This window comes from Eleutherodactylus coqui, chromosome 5 (assembly GCF_035609145.1).
Source record: "Eleutherodactylus coqui strain aEleCoq1 chromosome 5, aEleCoq1.hap1, whole genome shotgun sequence".
Lineage (NCBI taxonomy): Eukaryota > Metazoa > Chordata > Amphibia > Anura > Eleutherodactylidae > Eleutherodactylus > Eleutherodactylus coqui.
Window position 1 is genome coordinate 11,755,450 of NC_089841.1, and position 26,587 is coordinate 11,782,036.

General features: G+C 46.9%; 1 protein-coding gene across 1 annotated transcript in view; it reads left to right on the forward strand.

The window, feature by feature from the left end:
* LOC136629075 (zinc finger protein 420-like) overlaps positions 1-17,256 on the forward strand; it is a 61,708-nt gene extending 44,452 nt beyond the window's left edge. The window contains exon 10 of the mRNA XM_066605199.1: positions 16,497-17,256. Coding sequence (XP_066461296.1) covers positions 16,497-17,205 — 709 coding nt within the window. The 3' untranslated portion in view covers positions 17,206-17,256. The remainder of the gene's footprint in view (positions 1-16,496) is intronic.
* Positions 17,257-26,587: the final 9,331 nt, after the last annotated feature.

The following is a 26,587-nucleotide window of genomic DNA, read 5'->3' on the forward strand; positions in this document are numbered from 1 at the left end:
CTAGAGTCTCTAGCATTTCTGTCGCTACACAGTTTATCAATCTACCCTCAGACGGAGGGATCTACTTGTGGACATTTAAACAATAAACAAATATTTGTGGACCACCATCCTCAAACAGTGGACCGTAACCACAGCGGTGGGCGGGGTAGGAATTATTCTGACTACAGATCTCCCATCTGAGGGTACTTTTCGTCAATAACAATCCTTTTTGGCAATTTGGGCAAGACATGGGTGGTATTCTCATACAATTAGACAGACAATTAGACGGAGCACCAGTACGGCTGGTTTGGTCTAAACTGCCCCTCGGGATACTGTCTGGCAGCCCCTCTGTCCTAGATCTTTTACCAGACTTTACCGGAGCAGCGGTGCCTGTCCAGACGTTTGACCGTTTCCTGACTCTAAGGTTTTAGACACCAAACCTGACCCGAGCAAGGACCTCCTAGTCAAACTACCCCGACAGGTCCCCTTACTCTCAGGTTTTAGACTCCAAACCTGACCCGAGCAAGGGGCCCCTGTGGGGACTTCCTTTCCCTCAAAGCAATTCACTGACCTTGCCAACCGACCAGTACTCTCAAAACGACAGGCATGTAAACATTCCTTTATATCTTATGACAGGTTCTTATCGAGTGATCGAGACTTAAAGAAGTACCTGTCGATCGGGTCCAAATCATTCGGCCTTGACACGGCACATAGGCGAGCCTGAACTTAGCCACACAGGTATAGATAATTAATTTATCTTACCGTGTTCTGATGATATTTTGGGCCCACCAAGTCCAAGGTCGCATATGTCCGTGTCTTCTGTCCGAATTCTATGGAACCTGTCGATCACTCCCCGTACGGGCCACCAGCTGTCGTAGCATTCCTTTGCGGAATCACGGCTTACTCAATTTGGAATGTTTACAGCCCTCCATATTAATTCTGAATTGATAATGCGCATAAGAAGTTCCCACACTGACACGAGGTTCAGCATGCATAGCTTCCTCAATTCTAACTTTAATGATCGGCGTGTAGCCTATTTTAAGAGTTTAACAAATCCGCCCATCTGGGCAGGTCAAAGATTACATAGATACAACGTATTGTTTAATTATTGGATAAGCATCTTGCAATTCTTCCATCCTCCGGTCATCTGTGATTGGCCATCAGGTGGTGGATGAAATGAGTGGGTTGTCTTGGAGCCACGTGGGGTTCCTTCGATATGATTGGATGTTACATCATGAACTATAAATTGCACAAACCTCCCATGTTATTTGCATACGTTTCCAGTAAAATTGCTTGGGTAATTTCTGCGGTAGCTGCGGTTGTCCATGTCTGAGTTAACTGTCCTCCAAAATTGCAAAACATATGGAAAATGTAACGTGTCTATACTATATATTATCTTGTCAGCGTTTTGAGTACAGAAGTTTTCATGTTGGCTTCCCCATGTCAGCAGAATTATAAAACAGATACTTTCATATGAGCGGAAGTCCCTATTGCACAACTGTCATGAACTATATTTGTAGCAAGATAGAAAGCAAATATGTATACAGAATGTTAAATTGACAACTGTCTACTGCCAAGGCCCACCGATCCAAAATATAGAAATACTGGACTTCCACCACACATCCATCCTGACACTCACACATCACACACACAGCTCTACTCCATCCATCCTGACCCCCACACATCACACACAGCTCTACTCCATCCATCCTGACCCCCACACATCACACACACAGCTCTACTCCATCCATCCTGACCCCCACACATCACACACACAGCTCTACTCCATCCATCCTGACCCCCACACATCACACACACAACTCTACTCCATCCATCCTGACCCCCACACATCACACACACAGCTCTACTCCATCCATCCTGACCCCCCACACACATCACACACAGCTCTACTCCATCCATCCTGACCCCCCACACACATCACACACACAGCTCTACTCCATCCATACTGACCCCCACACATCACACACAGCTCTACTCCATCCATCCTGAGCCCCACACATCACACACACAGCTCTACTCCATCCATCCTGACCCCCACACATCACACACACACAGCTCTACTCCATCCATCCTGACCCCCACACATCACACACACAGCTCTACTCCATCCATCCTGACCCCCACACATCACACACAGCTCTACTCCATCCATCCTGACCCCCACACATCACACACACAGCTCTACTCCATCCATCCTGACCCCCACACATCACACACACAGCTCTACTCCATCCATCCTGACCCCCACACATCACACACACAGCTCTACTCCATCCATCGTGACCCCCACACATCACACACACAGCTCTACTCCATCCATCCTGACCCCCACACATCACACACACAGCTCTACTCCATCCATCCTGACCCCCACACATCACACACACAGCTGTACTCCATCCATCCTGACCCCCACACATCACACACACAGCTCTACTCCATCCATCCTGACCCCCACACATCACACACACAGCTCTACTCCATCCATCCTGACCCCCACACATCACACACACAGCTCTACTACATCCATCCTGACCCCCACACATCACACACACAGCTCTACTACATCCATCCTGACCCCCACACATCACACACACAGCTCTACTCCATCCATCCTGACCCCCACACATCACACACAGCTCTACTCCATCCATCCTGACCCCCACACATCACACACACAGCTCTACTCCATCCATCCTGACCCCCACACATCACACACAGCTCTACTCCATCCATCCTGAGCCCCACACATCACACACACACAGCTCTACTCCATCCATCCTGACCCCCACACATCACACACACAGCTCTACTCCATCCATCCTGACCCCCACACATCACACGCACAGCTCTACTCCATCCATCCTGACCCACACACATCACACACAGCTCTACTCCATCCATCCTGACCCCCACACATCACACACAGCTCTACTCCATCCATCCTGACCCCCACACATCACACACACAGCTCTACTCCATCCATGCTGACCCCCACACATCACACACACAGCTCTACTCCATCCATCCTGACCCCCACACATCACACACACAGCTCTACTCCATCCATCCTGACCCCCCACACATCACACACACAGCTCTACTACATCCATCCTGACCCCCACACATCACACACACAGCTCTACTCCATCCATCCTGACCCCCGCACATCACACACACAGCTCTACTCCATCCATCCTGACCCCCACACATCACACACACACAGCTCTATTCCATCCATCCTGACCCCCACACATCACACACACAGCTCTACTCCATCCATCCTGACCCCCACACATCACACACAGCTCTACTCCGTCCATCCTGACCCCCACACATCACACACACAGCTCTACTCCATCCATCCTGACCCCTACACATCACACGCACAGCTCTACTCCATCCATCCTGACCCCCACACATCACACACAGCTCTACTCCATCCATCCTGACCCCCACACATCACACACACAGCTCTACTCCATCCATCCTGACCCCCACACATCACACACAGCTCTACTCCATCCATCCTGACCCCCACACATCACACACAGCTCTACTCCATCCATCCTGACCCCCACACATCACACACACAGCTCTACTCCATCCATCCTGACCCCCACACATCACACACACAGCTCTACTCCATCCATCCTGACCCCCACACATCACACGCACAGCTCTACTCCATCCATCCTGACCCCCACACATCACACACAGCTCTACTCCATCCATCCTGACCCCCACACATCACACACACAGCTCTGCTCCATCCATCCTGCATCCAGTGATCTCTCTCCCCCCAGTCATGTGATCCCTGACTCCTCCCACAGAAGTGGTCACATGGCGACGACATCATCACAGGTCCTGGAAGCTGCTGTCCGGCTCTGCAGGTCTGTGTCCTCCTGTGGGGGTTGGAGGGTTGCTGGGACTTGTGGTGATTTATCCCCCTGTAATGTATCCCCTGTAGATAGAATTACTGATTAGCAGCAGTTAGGAGACATTTTACAATTTCTGATCTGTTAATATTTAAGTAGATTGTTTTGTACTATCATCTGTACACGACTATGGGGGGGGCGTCTCATCTGTACACGACTATGGGGGGGCGTCTCATCTGTACACGACTATGGGGGGGCGTCTCATCTGTCCACGACTTTGGGGGGGCGTCTCATCTGTACACAACTATGGGGGGGCGTCCCATCTGTACACGACTATGGGGGGGCGTCTCATCTGTCCATGACTATGGGGGGGCGTCTCATCTGTACACGACTATGGGGGGGCGTCTCATCTGTACACGACTATGGGTGGGCGTTTCATCTGTACACGACTATGGGGGGGGGTCCCATCTGTACACGACTATGGGGGGGCGTCTCATCTGTATACGACTATGGGGGGTCCCATCTGTACACGACTATGGGGGTGTCTCATCTGTACACGACTATGGGGGGGCGTCTCATCTGTACACGACTATTGTGGGGCATCTCATCTGTACACGACTATGGGGGGCATCTCATCTGTACACGACTATTGGGGGGGTCCCATCTGTACACGACTATGGGCGGGGGTCTCATCTGCTCACGACTATAACTATTGTTGAGGGTCTTCAACGGAGACCAGTGCTGATGTTGCCTGAGTCCAAATTCAAAGGAAAGTTATAACGAGTACCCGGAGAACCATAAGAACCCACTACACACACAGCATAGAGAGTCAAAATGAATTCTACTTTATTGTGAACATTGCCAGTTCTTATACAAGAGAAAGAAGGCGTATCCAAATGTTGCCTGGTACAAAGATTAGTGTTACAAAGGTCAAACTACTGTACTGGTACAAAGGCCAAACTACTTGCTGTTACAAATGCGAAACTACTTAGGACTTATTGACATCTACCAAAAAGTCTCAAAGCTTAAACAATTACCCAAGTAAGGAGATTACTGGTGAGTTAGAGAATAGTTCTATAATAATTGTCTCCTCTGTTAACATAGCTTTATTTGTCTGTTGACTCCTTATCTCGCGCCTTTGTGTCTTATCACAATGTCCTTGATGCAAGGTCCAGACTAAAAACAACATCATTGTTCTATCTATCCTTATTTTTCTTATGTTGTGTTACTTAAAAACAAGATTAACCCTTAACACTATCTATTGTGAATCCTGTGTTATCTACATATAGATGTTAACTTTCATTGTAACCCTGCTTGTAGGGCTGTGTGATCAAATTGATTTGCCATTTTAATGAACCCTGATTGGCTCTATCCATGTGGATGGAGAGGAAGCTGCAGCAGCATGAGAGACTGGCTACGGAGGAGGCGGGGTGATGAGCTGGCAGCGATGCTGGAATCAAGCACAGCTCTGATTGGACCAAGTCTCAGCCAATCAGTGCTGAACATACTGCATGTATATTGCACTGCCCCCCGCTCATCAGTGCACCGCAGAGGAGGAGGAGCGCTGTGAGGACTGAGAGGGCAGTACATGTGGGGGTGCTGATTACTGTGAACAGAGGAGTGGGGGTTGGGAGAAGTCTGCCCCTGTTTCTGACTACTTTGTAAAGTGTGTTCTCTGTACGCTGCAGCATCTCTGATAGAACCTCCATGTCTGCAGTGTGGCTGTCAGGATGTTGTGCTGCCGGCAGTTCTGGCATCATAAAACAGCTGCCCTTTAATCTCTCCTCTAATCTTTCCCCTCCTTGTTTTGTGCAGCTTTTATATTGTTTAATCTTCTTTCCCTTTAGGTTCTACAACACCGGATCCTCTGCTGAGATCCGTCTATAAGAGAATTCATCCTCGCTGACCCGGGAAGGATGGAGAAGGACAAGAGCAAGATGGCGGAAAGTATAATAAATGTCACCCTAGAGATACTCCTCCAGCTTACTGGAGAGGTGAGAGATTCTGATGATGTCACATTACATCATTCTCATCTATGGTAACAACAGATGATGTCACTGGAGAGGGGAGAGATTCTGATGATGTCACATTACATCATACTTATCTATGGTAATAACAGATGATGTCACTGGAGAGGTGAGAGAATCTGATGAGGTCACATTACATCATCCTTTCCAAGAAATTGCCAAAGGCAACAAGATAGCCTGATGGTTATACCCTGCCAAAAGAGCATACTATAAAATTATATACTTTATTGACATATATGCACTCAAAACAGGCAAGCACACATTAAAATTAAGGAATAGGTGGCTGCAAGCTATATAAAGGATGCATTTACTCCTACAGTTGATATATTGTCGACAAGGTTAATAAAATTTGTCATCTTGCTGACATATGAGGAGAACGAGCCATGGCTACATAGTATATCCAGTCCATGGGGTAATATATGGGCAGAGCAAGCAGTGGCCACATGGGGTACATGCAGTCTATGTGGTGATATATGGGCAAAGCGAGCAGTGGTCACATGGGTTACATCCAGTGCATGGGGTAATATGTGGGCAGAACGAGCAGTGGTCACATGGGTTACATCCAGTCCATGGGGTAATATGTGGTCAGAACGAGCAGCGGCCACATGGGGTACATGCAGTCTATGTGGTGATATATGGGCAAAGCGAGCAGTGGTCACATGGGTTACATCCAGTCCATGGGGTAATATGTGGGCAGAACGAGCAGTGGCCACATGGGGTACATCCAGTCCATGGGGTAATATATGGGCAGAACGAGCAGTGGTCACATGGGGTACATCCAATCCATGGGGTAATATATGGGCAGAACGAGCAGTGGTCACATGGGGTACATTCAGTCCATGGGGTAATATGTGGTCAGAACGAGCAGCGGCCACATGGGGTACATGCAGTCTATGTGGTGATATATGGGCAAAGCGAGCAGTGGTCACATGGGGTACATTCAGTCCATGGGGTAATATATGGGCAGAACGAGCAGTGGTCACATGGGGTACATTCAGTCCATGGGGTAATATGTGGGCAGAATAAGCAGTGGCCACATGGGGTACATCCAGTCCATGGGGTAATATGTGGGCAGAACGAGCAGTGCTCACATGGGGTACATCCAGTCCATAGGGTAATATGTGGGCAGAACGAGCAGTGGCCACATGGGGTACATCCAGTCCATGGGGTAATATTTGGGCAGAACGAGCAGTGGTCACATGGGGTACATCCAGTCCATGGGGTAATATGTGGGCAGAACGAGCAGTGGCTACATGGGGTACATCCAGTCCATGGGGTAATATGTGGGCAGAATAAGCAGTGGCCACATGGGGTACATCCAGTCCATGAGGTAATATGTGGGCAGAATGAGCAGTGGTCACATGGGGTACATCCAGTCCATGGGGTAATATGTGGGCAGAACGAGCAGTGCTCACATGGGGTACATCCAGTCCATAGGGTAATATGTGGGCAGAACGAGCAGTGGCCACATGGGGTACATCCAGTCCATGGGGTAATATATGGGCAGAACGAGCAGTGGTCACATGGGGTACATCCAGTCCATGGGGTAATATGTGGGCAGAACGAGCAGTGGCTACATGGGGTACATCCAGTCCATGGGGTAATATGTGGGCAGAATGAGCAGTGGTCACATGGGGTACATCCAGTCCATGGGGTAATATATGGGCAGAATGAGCAGTGGTCACATGGGGTACATCCAGTCCATGGGGTAATATGTGGGCAGAATGAGCAGTGGCTACATGGGGTACATCCTGTCCATGGGGTATGTTTAAATGTTTTTCGTGGATGCCTCTCTTCAGGGCCTGAGGGTTGTAACTACTCCATTCCAACAGATTGTGGAATTAGTTTTGCTAAATATCTCAGTTTCAATCAGGCCTTCCTCAGTTATTTTCAGTGTACGGCCTCGGACGTTGGCTATGGATGGGCTCATATCATATTTCATTCTTATTTTATGGGAGTTCAGATGTTTCATAAAGAGATTTGCCTTTTCTATACTCCCATCCCAGATTAAGATGATGTCATCAATATAACGTCCCCAGTATAAGATGATGTCATCAATATAACGTCCGCAGTATAGGATGATGTTATTGAATTGTTCAAGTTTGTCAATAGAACAATAAAAATAGATTTGCGTAAGTCGGGGTGCGTACCGTGCCCATCGCAGTGCCTTATTTTTGGATAAATATTTCAACATCGAAGACAGCAAAATTGTGTGTAAGTAGAAAATTTATTATGGTTATTCCAAATTTGTTAAGAGCACATTAATGTGTCCCCCTGATGTATAGGAAGTGTTCTACTGCTTTTCTTGTGTGTACTTAGTCTGCACGGCGTCGGACGCATGGGCCGAGGGGACTACAAATGGTGCCGCCTTGCCTACTCATGCTCCGGCGGCCGCACTCTATAAGACACACATTGTCACTATATCCCATTGGGTGGATTACTCTCTCTGAGCTGTCATGATAGAACCGCTGCTCATTGGTCCTGCATAGACAGAGCCTCACATTGGCTAGAAATCCAATGATCACACCTTCCCGCTGTAAAAAAGCTGTCGGTGCTGCGCTGCCTTCACTATAGCCTTCCTGAGCTCCGTTGATACAGCTTGTGTGGACAAAACCTGTTGGGAGTGCATGTGTTAAATGTCTTTTAGATTAGATTTAGGGATGGCTCAACTGTGCAACAAAATGATCATAGGTAGCCAAGGGTTGAGGCCATCCTTTGTGGTCTAGCAGAGACCTCTCTGACATCTCCAGCCTCTGTCACAACTGTGATTGATGCATAATCAGCAGAGCAGTTCACTGGAAGCTTATAATTCAGCTGCTTTTATAGCGCCTCTAGTAACTGACAGCCTGTGCATCCCATTATTGGTTGCCAACAGCCAACATCATTTCACCAAACACTGCATGCTGCATTATTTTTTAGTTTTTTTATGGACTCAGTAAGGATTTAGTTCAGCCACCTATTCCTTAATTTTAAAGTGTCTTTGTCTGTTTTAAGCACATCAATGTCAATAAAGTATATAATTTTATATTTTTTTCTTCTGGAAGGGTATAGCCATCTTTCTGCCTTTGGCAATTTTTTAGAACTTATGTTTCTCCTTTTCTTTACATGGCATCTTTCTAATCTATGGTAATAACAGATAATGTCACTGGAGAGGGGAGATATCCTGACATCTGTCAGGACTTGAACCTGGGAACTCCTGTGTCCCAGACGGCATCTTTCCTTGGTGAGCTTTTCAGCCTGCTAGACAGCTCCCCTACCCAACCTTGTACAATGTCTTGCTCCTGCAACCCAGCTCCTGATTGCTCCACCCCGTTTCCTTGATTGCTCAGACTATATAAACCTGGCCCTTGCCCTCCCTCCGTGATAATGGTGCTCTCAGTCCTTGCTCAAGCTCCGCTACCAACTGCTCCTCTCACTAAAATTGATGCTTCTGTGTTCTGACCTCTGGCTTCTCCCTGACTACACTACCTGCCTGCTCATTTTGAACTGCAACCGATACTACCTGTGTACCGACCTCTGGCTTGCCTGACTACTCTACCCACCTTCCGGTTACAACTAGGAACTCTGAACCCGGTTGCTACAACGTAGTTCTTCTCTACAGTAATAACAGATGATGTCACTGTACAGGGGAGAGATTCTGATGATGTCACTGTGGGGGTGATGGACGTTAGAAATATTTGTAATGGTATTTTATAAAGTGAATCTGTCACCCCTATATTACTATATAAACTAATCCTAGTTATAGATGGGCAATGTGACGCAAAATATGTTATACATACTATTGTTTTTCAGACAGAGTAGCCATAGCCCAAAACTGCCATTTTCTGATTCAATCTTCTGTATGATAATTAGTCCCAACCGGTCCGATGAGCAGTCTGCTGCCTCGGATGGATCTTGTGTTGCTTCCCTTCATTACGCTGAAACGGTGCTCCTTGCATGATGATCTCCAGCTCAGTCGGGACTTCTCGTGCGTTTCACTCATAGTGCGTGCGCCTCACTTCCCAGACTAGGTGCGCAATGTCAGTTATAATGAATGGGGCGGGTTTCGGTGAAATGATCCAAGGAAGGTAATTGGCTTACAATGCGTGCCATTGGAAAAGCAGATTTTGCAGTGAAGGCTGCTCTTTCTGGAAAAAGAGTGGTAGCTACATCCTCAGTCACATCCTCTGTGTCTGGCTAGTATTAGTTTATTCACTAACATATTGGTCATGGTTGTCTTTATTGTCTCCCCATATACAGGATTACACAGTAGTGAAGAAGACCTCTAGTGATGGCTGTTGGGCCCCTGTGTGTGATGGATGGGGAAGACCCCTGAGCCCAATCCCGGGGCCCCCACCTCACCCCCCGTTACATGAGGACATCAATGTACAGAAGATTCTAGAACTCACCAACAAGATGATTGAGCTGCTGACTGGAGAGGTGACGCTGCAGGGAATGCTGGGACATTATACAGTAACAGCACTGGAGGCTTCTGGGTGATGACTGTATATTGTGTTGTCAGGTTCCTATAAGGTGTCAGGATGTCGCTGTCTATTTCTCCATGGAGGAGTGGGAGTATTTAGAAGGACACAAGGATCTGTACAAGGAGGCCATGATGGAGACCCACCAGCCGCTCCCATCACCAGGTAATAGACAGGACTAAATCCACGGGGACTTTATTATCTGTATATAAAGAATGACTTCAGTGTCCGTCTGTGTTTCCTGCAGTTCCACCCAGTAAGAGAAGAACCCCAGAGAGATGTCCCCATCCTCTTCTTCCACAGGACCATCAGGTAGATGGAGATGTCCCTCTGATCTGTAGAAGGCTGTGAGGCTCTTGTCTTCAGTCTTATTAGATGTCTTCTCCTTGTGTGATGAGGCCGGTGGAGATGGCAGGATTACCGCTGACCAGAGACATCTTGTCTGGATCTTCTCCCAGTGTTCTGGCGGTGGAGACTGCTGGTGGGAATAAGGAGCCAACAGGCTGGATTTATATCTATCTGCTCCTTTATTTCCCCGAGACAAGCAGCGGATGTGTCTGGTAGACGCTGATCTTCTCCACTGAGACAACGTGCAGTGTGGCTAGCCATGCTGGATATACATGTATATGAGGATCCTGAGGGGTCATTGAGCCGCCATGTAATATCTATGTCCGGCTTCTAGACCTGCAGCTATGTGGCTCAGATAACTACTCCTGTCAGGTCATTTTTGGTGATCATGAAGATTAAAGGGGTTTTGTCAGAAGAAAAAAAAATTCTACACTTACCTATTCCTCCCCTGTCAGTCTTCTTACCGCATCTTCTCCTCCCCAATCTTCTCCTGGCTCCTCCAGTCCCCCATGTCATGTCACCTCCAGCCGGCCAGATTCTCTTTTTCCGGTGATGACTCGAGTGTACATTCTCGGCGTTCTCCTTCCTGCAGGTCAGTGTACCCGGTCACTTGGGACGCAGTGTTCACTGCCTAGTAGGGAATGCTGAATCCTCGGCAGCCTGCTTTATGTGCAGGCACTGGTCTCACTGACCATATTCATATGAACATGAACACTGGTGGTGAGACACCGTGCATGTGCAGTCGTGGCTTGTGGCCCCCACTTAAGCAGGCTGCTGAGTATTCGTCATTCCCCGCTAGGCAGTGAAGGCTACGTCACTAGTGACCGTGTACACTGACCTGCAGAATGCCGAGAATGTACGCTACATCACAGGAAATAGAAGAATCAGCCGGCTAGAGGTAAAGTAACCCGGTGGACTGCAGGAGCCTCGAGGAGGAGAAGATCCTTTAGGAAGACTGCCTGGGGAGGAATAGGTCCGTATAGGATTTTTTTTTTGGAATGACAGAACCCCTTTAATGATGTTTTCCGGTCATATAAAACCTTCCACACGACTTCTCCAACCGTCTGCTGACTTCTACAATATTTGTCTCACAGCTTTTGTATCAGGATGAAGATCTGACCAATATTAATACTACAGAGATAAATGTGAGGGGCGATCAGCGGTGTAAAGAGGAGATTCCTACAGGTAACCGCCCAGGTGAGTAGTAACCACTAAATACAGCAGAGGACAATGTAGACATGGACCGAGATAACAATGATCTCTGGAAGATGGAAGGTTGGTGCTACCAGTATTAGGATGCTGCTCACCAGATACGGCGAGGAGGAGACCTACAGCAGATGATAGGTCAGCATTAGCACCATAATCTCATGGCAAGCAGGGGAGACGAGTACACGTTTACTAATCCTAACTAATAGAAGAACCGTGGAGCCCGCAGTCCAGAAGTACACTGTGTCTCCTGCTGGCTCATGTTTACACCCTTTTGTCTAACTCTATACTACTTATCACATGACTTGCTTTTGAACCAAAGTACTGGAGCAGTTGTGGTGCATGTTGTCATATTTAAAGACTATGGACACCATTGACTTTGAAAAAAAAGTGCACTTTCTGTAATTGGTTGTCTAATATTTCTGACCGTTTTACTTTCTGTGTTTGCTTTCTTCCCAATATGCTGGAGGCTCCTCCTTTCTCATTAATGGGGTTGTCAAGTTTTAAACTTTTAATGACCTATTCTCAAAATAGAGTGTCATTAGCTGTTTGCCAGGCCAGGGTACCCATGGACTAAATTGATATGTTCAGGAAGCAGACAGCTCTATTCTTATTGCAGTGGCCAGGCTTGGTATTGCAGGCATTGAAATTAATTTTAACTTTGCATGCAATAGCAATCTCAGCCAGTGCTGTAGGAATGGAACTCTCTGCTTCCTGCTGAAATCAGCTAAGTGCACAAGTACACCAGCCGTGAGAACAGCTGGGTTCCAAGCAAAGGACTCCCCATCCTCACCTGTCCTGTAGATAGGCTATCAATAGTTTATAACTGCACAACCCCTCTAATCAGCATTCACTTAGAATGCAGAAGCTTAAATGACAGAGAGCCTAGAGGAGATGCATTGATGATAATACAACTGTTTTGCTAAGTGTTTGATGACAGGTCAGGAGGAAAGAGAGGGACTGCAGAGCATAACAATTACAATCAAACTACTAACGACCACTTGACCACTTGTGAGTATGTATGTATGTTTGTGTGTGGGTGCTTCTCATGCTTCACCCCTGGTGATGTCATCGCAGGTCCTATAACATATATAAAACACAGAGCCTGACCAGCAGAAGAACAACAAAGTTAAGGCTCTTGGAAGGGGTGGACGAAAATAGCAAAATAAGAATAGAACTAAACCGCTATTATGTCAGACACAACTCAGCAGTCCTGACAGGACACACTGCCCTACCACCACCACAGAGATCCGGTGGGCTGAAGGACCTGTAATGATGTCACTGCTGTGGGAGGAGCCAAGCTGTGTTTGTCTTTTGTGGTAATTAAGTTTCTGTGTGTGTAATGTGTGGGGATCATAATGCATGGACCATGTAGCAGAGCTGTGTGGCGCCTTGCGCCACCAGAAACACTAGTACTATAGTTTCCTACACAACTCAACAGTCCTGACAGAACACACTGACCTACAATGGGAAACATTTGCCGACCATAAAAGCCACACCAGAGTATTGCTACTTCCGTGAAGTGATGCGAGGCGTGTTTGACACAAAAAGGCCTTGCATTCGCAAGAAAACGCACATTGGTGACCGCGTTTAACAGCCTGATGACACATTTGCCCATGTGAAATTGGCCTTACAGAGATGTTTCTCAAAAATGCTATCCTCACCCCTTAGGGAGAGCACCTAGAAGATGAGTGAGGAGACTTATAAGGCCATCCATGCTCCTCTGGGTAATATGCAAATAACGGAGATGGAACAAGGGAGATAGAGGTATTGTTGCATCTCTCATATTTGCATATTACTCAGAGGAGCATGAATGGCCTTTCAGCCTCCTCACTCCCCTTCTAGGTACTCTCCCTATGAATAAAAGATAGCGTTTTTGACCCATGTCACAGGCCTCTCGCTAGTGAAGCCAGACTCCTACTGCACACTGATGAGGGGCAAACACCCTGAAACAGCTGTCTGTACATGGATTCTGGCTTTCAATTCCCAGTCATTGTTACAAGGCTTGCATAAAGATTCTAACATGGATCTGAAGGAAGGCTGCCTTTCAATAGCTGGCGCTGTGGAGGTATTGTCTGCCTTAGCTAGGTGAGAAGCTTATGATGTGGGTCAACAAGGGTATGGTTTACTAGCCGAGCCTGAAACTTACTGCATACTGATGAAGGACAAAACCCCCAAATAGTCTGTCTATACATGGTTATCTTTTCTTCTGGCAAAGACTCTGGTTTTGGTTTATATTCCCAGTCATTGTTACAAGGCTTGTTGAGGTTTGACATTGACTTGCAGCAATTCCGCCAATCCAAGATGTGGCGCTATAGAGGCATCTAACTTCTCATTTGCATGTACCTTGAGATAATGATCTACGGGGCACAGGAACCTAAGGCTTGGGGAGTACTCTACAAAATCCTTTTCCATAACCCCCCAGCGACCCCATATTATTGATGGCAGCCAAAATGTGTTACTTTTAAGGCCTGATTCACATCTGCAGTCTTTTGTGTTTGAAGTTTATCCATTTTTTAAGCCACAGAGTAGATTATGAAGGAATGAAAAGTATAACGGACTTATTCTTTATTGTATTGATTCTAGCTTCAGGTAAACAATAAGTGATAGAACCTACATGCACTAATCGGGCCTTTCACTTGCTCCACCGCCATGACTTCTTCATACATGACCATACTGCTCCCCTCTGTGATAAAGTACATGTAGCAGTCAGGTGTGTGTGAGATGGACACCACCTAATAGCACTGAATCACAGGGACCTTTATGGTTCCCCACTGAGCATTTACTAGATATGTTATAACAAGGAACTGCCACGTTGTGACGCTGCTTCCACGCACCCGCTGATGCGATCGGTCGCCACTCTCCTGCTCGTGGTGCCCACCGAGTCCTCCCTGGTGCTGGGTCACCTTCTTCTGCCTGTAGGGCTCATACACACTCTCACCTACTTGCTTAAAGGGCCATTGTGTGCACTGTATACATGTCACCTGTTCGGTCTGGCTAGATTAGACATATTTGCTGCTGAGTTATTCAACCTTTTTTCTAGTGATCCGTGTGTTTTCCTAGTTTTCGGACTCCATCTTCTTTTTGACCATCCTGACCTTAGTTATGTTATACTCTCTTTGCCCGCTGCTTGCTCTGACTGTGATTATTTACCGTTGTTAACCTGTTCTGCCAGCTCTGATCTCTGTATTGAGGTACATGCTGAATGTCCTGACTTCAGCTTGTCTCCTGGTTATGTCTGTGTTACACCCTTGGGTACCGCACTTTGGCCTTCTGTAGCGTCAGCTCCCTAACCAATGAAACTACTTCTGTGAGTAACACCTCGGGAACCTCACGGCAAAGATAAAATCTTAAAGGGGTTGTCCCGCGGCCAAAATGAAAAATTTTTCACACCCCAGCCCCCCATGTTAAGCAAGCATCACAAACTACCCATGTAAATCGGTTTTTTAGAGCGTTTTACTCACCATGAAGCTGTTTCATGAAGTTATAAAAATCTTCCAAGATGGCCGCCATCATTTCCCAAGGTGCAACGCTGGTCTTCTCCCATGGTGCACTGCGGGTCTTCTCCCATGGTGCACCATGGATGTTCTTCTCCAGTCTGAGCTCCACTGCTGATTACAGCTACCTCATTGGCTGATCGGCACCACGTGACGGGGCGGAGCTACGTGATGATGCTGAGAAGGGGGAGGAGCCAGGACGCAGCTCGTGAGCCCGGAGCCTCCAGGAGATGATTTTTCTCTGCGCAAGCGCGACTGTTGCGGCGACCAGAGAAGAAGGCTTCAGTCGTCGCCATGGAGACGGGGACGTCAGCACCGGAGGGGGTAAGTGTATAACTTCTGTATGGCCAATATTTAATGCACGATGTATATTACAAAGTGCATTAATATGGCCATACAGAAGTGTATAACCCCACTTGCTTCTGCGGGACAACCCCTTTAATTGCAGGGTTAAAGGGTGAAAACTGGGGTTTTCCAAGTGCTGCCTCCAGTTTTAGCCCAAGACCAATCCGTGTGTGGCAAAGCAGGTCCATGTCTGCCTTTCTGACAGGTACATGGATATGTGAACCTGTGAAGATGGACGTGAAAAGCTGCAACATCAACAAAACATCATGATCTGCTGGTCCTCACACTGAGGTCTACTGTTAGGTTGGAATGTTTTACCAACACTGTTTTAGTAGCTAACGAATTTGTGCAACATATATAGAAATGTTTTAAAATATTTCTAGATTTTTAAGGTTATAATCAAAAATAGTAAAATCCATTTTTTTTCTTGCCAGGTGACTGTACTGGGAGCTCTGAGGAATGTCTGATATCTGCAGATTGTAAAGCAGAAGATTGTGATATCACACAAGATACATATGTAGAACCTGCCAATATCCCAGATATGCCCTCAGCCATACCCAGCAGAGATCCATCATCTGATCCTCTTATACAGGTTCCATCTTCTGATTCATCACAGACCTATAAGCAGAAGAAAAGTCACAGAAGGGGAGAACATCAAAGAGCTCACACACAAGAGAAGACATATTCATGTTTAGAATGTGGAAAATGTTTTAATTGGAAATCATTTCTTGTTAGACATCAGAGAATTCACACAGGGGAAAAGCCGTATTCATGCACAGAATGTGGGAAACGGTTTTCTTACAAATCAGATCTTGTTAAGCATCACAGAAGTCACACAGGGGAAAAGCCATTTTCATGCTCAGAATGTGGGAAATGTTTTTCTAATAAATCAGATCTCGTCAATCACCAAAGAATTCATACAGGGGAAAAGCCATATTCTTGTTCAGAATGTGGGAAATGTTTCACTAAGAAATCACATCTTGTTGTTCACCAGAGAATTCACACTGGAGAGAAGCGATTTTCATGCCCAGAATGTGGGAAATCTTTTCCTTACAATTCCGATCTTCTTAAACATCAGAGAATTCACACAGGGGAAAAGCCATATAGTTGTTCAGATTGTGGCAAATGTTATTCCGATAAATCAATCCTTGTTAAACATCTGAGAATTCACACAGGGGAGAAGCCATTTTTATGCCTAGAATGTGGGAAATGTTTTACTGAGAAATCATATCTTGTTGTACATCAGAGAAGTCACACAGGAGAAAAGCCATATTCATGCACAGAATGTGGGAAATGTTTTTCAGATAGAGCACATCTTAAAAGACATCGGAGAAGTCACACAGGGGAAAAGCCATTTACATGCCCAGAATGTGGGAAATGTTTTTCAGATAAAGCACGTCTTAATCGACATAAGAGAATTCACACAAGGGAGAAGCCATTTTAGCCATTTTCATGTTCACAGTGTGAAAAATGTATTAGCAATAAATCAAAGCTTCAAAGAATTCACACAGGAGAAGACTTATTCATGACCAGAATGTGGAAAATGTTTTACTTCTAAATCAGATCTCTTTGCACATCAGAGCTTCCACACATGAGAGAAGCCATTTTCATGCCCAGAATGTAAGAACACTTTTTAAGGGAAATCCAGTTCTTTTTGAACTTCAGAGAACTTAAAATGGATTGAAGACATTTTTTAAATAATTGTTTCTTTATTGAAATTATTTTAAAACAGTTAAAGGGGTTGTCCCGCGCCGAAACGTGTTTTTTTTTTTTTTCAATAGCCCCCCCCGTTCGGCGCGAGACAAACCCGATGCATGTGTTTAAAAAAAAAAAAACGGATAGTACTTACCCGAATCCCCGCGCTCCGGTGACTTCTTACTTACCTTGCGAAGATGGACGCCGGGATCTTCACCCTCGGTGGACCACAGGTCTTCTGTGCGGTCCATTGCCGATTCCAGCCTCCTGATTGGCTGGAATTGGCACACGTGACGGGGCGGAGCTACGAGGAGCCGCTCTCCGGCACGAGCGGCCCCATTCAGAAGAAAGAAGACCGGACTGCGCAAGCGCGTCTAATCGGGCGATGAGACGCTGAAAATTAGATGGCACCATGGTGACGGGGACGCTAGCAACGGAACAGGTAAGTGAATAACTTCTGTATGGCTCATAATTAATGCACGATGTACATTACAAAGTGCATTAATATGGCCATACAGAAGTGCATACCCCAACTTTGTTTCGCGGGACAACCCCTTTAACCTAACAAAATAAACTTGAGATAACAGCCCATGTAACAGCCCATGTCTATGGCCGCCTGTAGACGGCCGGGTCGGATCCGGCAGCGAGAATTCTCGCCGCGGGACCCGACCCGAGCGCCTGCAGAGAGCAGCGCGTACTCACCTGTGCCCCGCAGCTCCGAATCTTTCATGTGCGCAGACCGGAGCTGGCGGCTGGTGAGTGACGTTTCTGTGCGGCCTATAACAAAGACTCACTAGATATATCACAATATGGGAACCATGGGTGATAAAGAGAGTGTATACATTTAAAATAATTGCATGAGTGTATAAAAACATGAGTAAAGATTAAAAATATTAGGAGTAGGAATCAAGTGTTCATCATCAGTGAGTACCATAGAAAGGGAAAAGAAACAGAAAGAAGCAGGGGTAGAAGAGATCAAAACAGACCATATTGCCTCCCATGGCATACTGGCCAAAAAGAAAACCATGTAAAAAAAAAATCTTGTTATCTGTATAGTGCCAACTTATTCCGCAGTGCTTTCAGGTAATTTATTTATTACCCCCACCAAGTTAGGTACTCATTTTTTCGACCTTGGAAGGATGGAAGGCTGAGTTGATCTTGAGCCGGCTACATTAACCAAGCGGGGATTGAACCTGCAACCTTCAGGTCATGAGCAAGAGCACTTAACACTTAAGTAATGTTTACAATATGTTTTTTTATGATTTTTTTTTAAACGACATATACCGTCCAAGGTGCCTAGGGAAAAAAAGAAGGGTTTTAGTAATGTATCAATAAGAATATAGTTACTCCAAATGATATGAAAGATCAGTGGAATTAATCACTTCGTTCAAAAAAGGTGCATCTGAAAATTTCCATTTTTTTTTTTGTCAATTACCAGTTGTGACGGAAGAAAGATATGGCCACAAAATGACATGATACAATGTAAACAAAAGCAAAAAACGTAGAGGAGGTAGGTATCCTGGAGGTCACATCCTCTCCAACAGGTTTCAGGGATAGAATTGTTCATTTTGGCAAGTCTATCAGGACTTTGATATCAATATATAAATATTTTTGGTAAGAACTCCCAATATGCCCAATTCCATGTGACATTTTTTAGTCCAAGACAGAGCCATTCTCCAGATGAAATGAATGTTTAAAGTCTAGTTCCTTTAGTTGCATATGAATAGATTTGCTTTGAGAAGCTAGAGGAAAAAGAATCATGAAAGATAGAAATGCCCATGGGTGCCCGAGTAGGCACAGAATAAAAAATAAGAACAGACTAGATTTATGAACATCTAGGCATCGAAGAGTACGTTGCAATGTTAGAAAGGCGAAAACCGCTACTAGCTATTGGAAACGACTTACAAAGTGTAGGAATATCTAATATAGAATTCTTTTCATATAAATCACTCATTTCCAGGTCGTCATCCCGACGGCCCCATTTACATATGGAGGTTGCCCTCTGACCCAGGTAGGGACAGGAAGAGTTTAAAAGCACCTCCCTTTCCACCCATGCTTCAGTGTCTTCCTGTCCCTACGGTGGGACAGAGGAGCAGCTCCAGAGCTGCAGGAGAAGGAAGAAAACTTACCAGAAGAAAACTTACCGCACGCTGTGCGATCCCCCTGGAGGGGGTAGAGGTCGGGGCCGCACACTCACGAGTCCCTGCATCCCCGACCTGCGGCGCCGACTGAGCCGTAAGTCGCCTCAGCAGCGCAGGTCTCCCTCGCGTGGTCCGCATGCTCCGGCCGCCGCTGCTGCGATGGGATAGTTCCTCCTGGCTGAGGAACAGCAGCGGCGACCTCCCGGAGCTCCTGGATCCTCGGCTCGCATAGCGGTGACGTCATCTGGCGTGGTGACGTCACGCGCTCAACGTAGGGGGCGTGGCTACTGGCGAAAACCGGAAATGGCGCCAAATTCAAAGTTTCTCCCATCTAAAGCAGGCTTTACTCCATGGAGGTATCCTGCTGACTGGCTAGAAGTGCCAAACAGCATGTCTATCCGCGACAGCTCAGCACGAGAGGGAGAAACAGATACCCTACAAGCCGTGAGTAGGCTATATGCCAAAAAACGGAATGCAAATTAACGCTGTACTGGATTGGATGCATATATGTTCCCCTTTTTCTCTCCCCTCTCCCCCATTGTGTTATGGGTTAGAGTCCAAAGAATAAGGACTTACCGCACACTGTGCGATCCCCCTGGAGGGGTAGAGGTCGGGGCCGCACACTCACGAGTCCCTGCATCCCCGACCTGCGGCGCCGACTGAGCCGTACGTCGCCTCAGCAGCGCAGGTCTCCCTCGCGCGGTCCGCATGTTCCGATCGCCGCTGCCGCGATAGCGCCCCCCCCCCCCAAAAAAACAACCCTATGCGAGGAATGCACAGGGCAGAGGCATCCGCTGTAGGATCAGGGCAGGCCTCTATGGCATCCCTTCCCCAGGCTCAGCCAGGTCTGTCACGGGTCCCTAAAAGGCCAAGACAAACCGAATTGGCGAGCCCAATTTCCGGGAATCCCTGCAGCTCCTGTCTGAAGGAGAGCTAGAGGACCCGCCAGTACTTTTAGAGGATGAGAAAAAGTATTATTTCTCCTCAAATAACATTGCGCACCTCATCAAGGCGGTGAGGGAGACAATGCAGATAGAAGAGGATCACCCGCCGAGGACAGTGCTCGCTTCGGCAGCACATATACTAAAATTGGAACGATAGACGCACACGCAAATTCGTGAAGCGTTCCATAAAACCAAGATAAAACGCTCGGCGGCCTCCGGTCAAGGGAAAATACCATGTTCCCAGTCAACTAGACTCTACAACAGGTAATTGCCGATGAATGGCAGGAGCCTGAGAAAAGAATAGCGGTATCAAGGTGGCCAAGAAAACCCTCTTGGCCCCTGAAGATACCTCACAACTGTCTTATCCAATGGATAAGAACATAGCCTCGACTTCTGTGGCCAGATCGATGGTCCTATGGATAAATAGGCTGGAAGCCTCCATCATAGATCGGGCCCCTAGAGAGGAGTTAGCCGGTTGTCTTTCCCTCCTAAAAATGGCTACCGCCTTTCTGACCGATGCATCAGCGGAGACAGTAAGATATGATGCACATTATGGCTGAAGACATGGGCCGCAGATGTGACATCAAAAAACAAGCCTTGCACCATCCCCCTCTAAGGGGAATACATGTTGGGCCCGTCCTGGACAAGATCCTAGGGAGCAAGCGACAGATAGCCTTACAGGAAACCATCCTTTCCAAGGCGCCAGCCACCTCCCGAAGTTAAAGGGAAGACTGGAAGATGGTCGTACCCCAAGGGAGGTCGGGTTAAGGAAGCTCAACCCTCTCCTGAACAAACAGGGGGTAGATTAGCACGCTATCTAAGTCAGGGGCAGGGGATAACATCTAACCCCTGGGTACTCCGAATAATTGAAGCAGGGTAACGAATTGAGTTCCACTCTCTACCCTCTAGGAGATTCCTCATAACCTCCCCTGGGTTCCTACAAGAACAAGGGAACCTCATAAAAGGTGTACACGAACTCAAGGACTTAGGGGTCATTGCACAAGTCCCTGATTATGAAAGGGGTGAGGGATTCTATTCTCCCTTATTTCTAATCAAAACCAAACGGTTCCATTAGGACTATCTTTAACCTTAAAGGGGTTGTCCCGCGCCGAAACGGGTTTTTTTTTTTTTTAACCCCCCCCCGTTCGGCGCGAGACAACCCCGATGCAGGGGTTAAAAAAACAAACCGGGTAGTACTTACCCGAATCCCGGCGGTCCGGCGTCTTCATACTCACCTGCTGAAGATGGCCGCCGGGATCCTCTCTCTCTGTGGACCACAGGGCTTCTGTGCGGTCCATTGCCGATTCCAGCCTCCTGATTGGCTGGAATCGGCACGTGACGGGGCGGAGCTACACGGAGCCGGCATTCTGCACGAGCGGCCCCATTGAAGACAGCAGAAGACCCGGACTGCGCAAGCGCGGCTAATTTGGCCATTAGAGGCCGAAAATTAGTCGGCACCATGGAGACGAGGACGCCAGCAACGGAGCAGGTAAGTATAAAACTTTTGATAACTTCTGTATGGCTCATAATTAATGCACAATGTACATTACAAAGTGCATTAATATGGCCATACAGAAGTGTATAGACCCACTTGCTGCCACGGGACAACCCCTTTAAGGCCCTAAATAAATTTATTTCATATAAAAAAAATTTTTTAAGATGGAAACAGTGAGGTCTATCGTCTCACTAATAGACCGGGATACTGTAAAGTGCACTATGCATCCCAAAGATGCATACTGTCACGTCCCAATAGCTGCAGTCCATCACAAGTACTTGAGATTCGCTCGGCGGGAGGAGACAGAATCCAACATTATCAGTTTATGGCCCTTCCATTCGGAATCTCCTCTGCTACTCGGGTGTCCACAAAGATAATAGAGATGGTAGCCTATTTCAGACGGAACCAAATCCGTATATTCCCATATCTGGATGACTTCTTGTCAGTGTCGAGGACAGAAGGACTATACGTATAGACCTATCTATGGTCCTGTCTATCCTAAACAGTTTAGGGTGGATAGTCAATAAACAGAAGTCCGACCTGAACCCTGGTACACAGAAGGTATACCTGGGTGTATTATTAGACTCCCACATCCAGGAATCTCGGCTTCCATCATCTAAGAGGAAGACCTCATCCAAAGAGTAACCTCCCTCTGTCAGGCTACGACGATTTCTATCAGAGAAACAATGAAGGTGCTTGGCATCCTAAACAGCCTGCATACAGATAGTACCATGGGCACAAGCCCATACTCGACAACTACAAGGGTTCATTTTTGCCAGGTGGGACAAATGGCAGACCTCCCTGGATAAGAAGGTGAGCCTGTCCGTCCGAGTCAGAGTCCCTACGCTGGTGGACCTCATAGAGGAACCTAAGCAAAGGTACCTCCTGGTCGCAAGAACCTACTATACCCATCACAACAAATGCCAGCAAAACAGGATGGGGAGCGCAAGTAGCCAACCTAAATCTACAGAGAATCTAGGACTCCAAAGTAGCTAAGCGCTCATCAAGTTACAGAGAATTAAGGGCAATCTAGGAGGCCCTTCAGGCAGCAGAACCCCCTGTAAGAGGAAGGCATATCAAAATTCTGACTGATAATAGGACAGCTCTGTCGTTTGTTCGCCACCAAGGGGGAACGCGACCCACACCTGCAACAACTGGCGATAAAAATACTCCGCTAGGCGGAGTCCAACGTACTGTCTTTTCTCTCAGCAATCCATCTAAAAGGGTCCACAAGCGTTGTTGCCAACTTCCTGAGCAGACAAGAGCATCCTTCCAGGAGAATGGGGGCTGAACCAGCGAGTCTTCGACCAACCAAGTTGCCGGTGGGGAGAACCGCAGATAGACCTGTTCGCCTCGAGGGAAAATTCAAAATGCCGGGACTTTTACTCTCTGAATCCAAGAGCCAACCCGTGCGGGATAGATGCCCTGTCCCAAAGCTGGGACATGGACCTAGCATTCGCCTTTCCCCCTTTTCCCACTGATCCCTCACATCCTCAGGAAAATCCAGACCAGCCGGGTGTCAGTCATACTAGTTGCCCCTATGTGGGACAAAAGGCCCTGGTATCCCCTGCTAAAAGCCTTGACTATTCGGGGTCCACCTCTACTACCAGTAGTGGATGATCTCCTGCTCCAGGGCCCGCTAACATATCCGGGGGTCGGAAAATTGAATCTAGCAGCATAGATGCTGAAAGCATGATATTGCGTGGGAAGGGACTCTCCCATAATACCCCGACAAAAAGCTGTAAACCTATCACGACAGCCATCTATGATAGGATACGGAGGAAGGTCACAGACTTCTGCAAAATAGATCCAGGGGAAATCCCAGGGATTGACATACCCGCAATCCGGGAATTTTACAGGCAGGCCTAGAGGAAGGCCTTAGCCCAAGAACCCTTAAGGTTCATACAGCAGCACTAGGATCCTACCCAGACTTCCCCTTAGCAGAACACCGCGGGGTGCGTAGGTTTCTCAAAGGGGCAGAAAGACTTCGACCCTTTATTAGAGAAACCTTCCCTACCTAAGACCTAAACTTTGTCCTAAATAGTCTTGCCAACCCCCCTTTGAACCCCTCTCCCAACTCTCCCTGAGACTACTTACGCTAAAAGTTACCCTTTTAGTCGCTATAACTTCGGCTCGGAGAATAGGGGAATTACAGGCCTTATACTGTATTGAACCATACATGATAATACAAGATGACAGAATTACCTTTAAACCGGACCCAGCCTTCCCACCGAAGGTAGTGTCAAAAATTCATAGGGAGCAGACAATCACTCTGCCCTCCTTCTGTCAAAATCCCCGCAATGGAAAAGAACGAGATTTTCATAGCCTAGATGTTAGGAGAGCCGTTCTAGTGTATTTAGAGGCTACCTGCTCCTTTCGCAAAAATAACCTCTTTTTCCAATTTCAGGGGCCGGAAAAAGGAAAGACGGCATCTAAGGGCACCATTGCGAGGTGGATCAAGACTGGCATCCAGGAGGCATACAAAGCCAGGGGCTTCGATCCCCCGGGGAAAAAATTAGAGCCCACTCCACACGCTCTCTCTCCTCTTGGGCAGAAAAAGGCCAGGCGTCTGCCGAGCAAATTGCAAAGCAGCCACCTGGTCTAGCAACATACGTTTATCAGACATTTTAGGGTTAACGTCCAGTCGGACAAAGACCTGGGCTATGGACGAAAAGTCCTTCAGGCAGTAGTCCCGCCCTAAAACCACGTATAATTTGGTATACTCCATATGTAATGGGGCCGTCGGGATGACGACCTGGAAAGATACGGATTACTTACCGGTAGTCCCATTTCCAGGAGTCATCACGACGGCCCATAGTTCCCTCCCTTATAGAATAATTAATGTTCTTTCAATGTAAATATGACCCAATAAAGGTAAAATTTGGTTTAGTAAACATTGTCCACCGTAATAATTTGTAAGCCACTGAAGCATGGTGGAAAGGGAGGTGCTTTTAAACTCTTCCTGTCCCTACCTGGGTCAGAGGGCAACCTCCATATGTAAATGGGGCCGTCGTGATGACTCCTGGAAATGGGACTACTGGTAAGTAATCCGTATCTTTCCCTTATGCCGAGAGATTCCCAAGCTCCATATTCAAAGGTTGTGAGGATAGAGGATAAAAAAAAGTAAAGGAAGGACCAAGATCAGAACCAGAGATACTGATGAGGAAACGTAATGCCAGACATGGCCCGAGATTAGCAAACTCTTTATGGAGTGAGACAAGGGAGAGATTTAATCTCCAAAGGAGAAATCAGAGGCTCCTAAGACAGTTGACTCAATACCCTTCTCTTATTTGAAGATGTCCACCAAAATCGCTGTGTGAAAATAACATGAACCATAATGTCAGGGGCTTTCATACCACCTATCTCATAGCGCATAGATAAAGTAGGACATTTAATTCTAGCATGAGTGCTGCCCCAAATGACATTATTAGAAATACTCTGTAGCATAGTAAAGAAGGAATTTGGGATGGAAATCACTGCAGTTCTAAAAATATAGAGGATGCATCGTAAACCCATAATTTTAACTGTTGCTACCCTTCCTGGCCAGAAATAAAGGGGTTTAAGGAAAATATTTAAGAGTTGTGGAATGTAATATACGATTTGTATGCTTTAGCAGCCATTAAACCGTGGGTTCCCTGTGTCCATTGGGCAGACCAGGGAACAATGGCTGCTAAAGCATAAAAATCTGATTCGTGTCAGAACCCCTTTAAAGTACTTATCAGTTAGGTATGACTATCATTCTTGCCAATGGAGGACCATTCTTGTGTAATCCAAGGTGGGAGCCTGCTTGCTGAAGGAGGTTCAGCTTGATGAACAGGAATGCCCCACTGCTTTAGGAGGGATAGTCCGTCTATCACAGAAGCTGCTAAATAGGACGCAGTAGTACTTCCCTATGAACTTGGTGGGGAACCCTTATTTATATTTAATGTTGGCACCACAAAAAGCAGAGGTAACTGATGAGAATTGTCTTTGGAGTTGCAAAGTCGCTGGAAAGAGATCAGGGAACATCAGTATGGCATTGTATGGGTCTGGTAAAGATCCTCTTTAATCTCCTTCATTTAGAAGTTTTTTTCCTTTTGGTCTGATAAACATAGGGCTAAGAGATAATAATAATCTTTATTTGTATAGCACCAACATAGACAGGGGAAATACAGAAAGACAAAAGCACAACAATTACAGAACCACGGTTACATAGTAATCAGCTGAGGGAAACAATAGGGGTGAGGGTCCTGCTCCAACGAGCTTACATACCACAAGTAATGGGGGATACAGAAGGGAAAGGGCTGGAGATGGGCACTGTATGGCGAGGTGGAGAGTGAGGGAGTGATATACATAGACAATGGTCAGACCTTGAGCCGTGTGATGGCAGAATCGTTATGACTGCAGGAGAGGTTTATGACGGCTAGCAGGGATTGCAGTCAGTAAGTCAGGGAGCATGTTATCACCCTTTGGAGCAGCACCTGGCACAGAATGAGCTTTAGGAATTCCGTGTGATCCTTGGACCAGGAGATTTGGTATGCCTCTCTTAAGAGGTGCGTTTTTAAGGCGCGT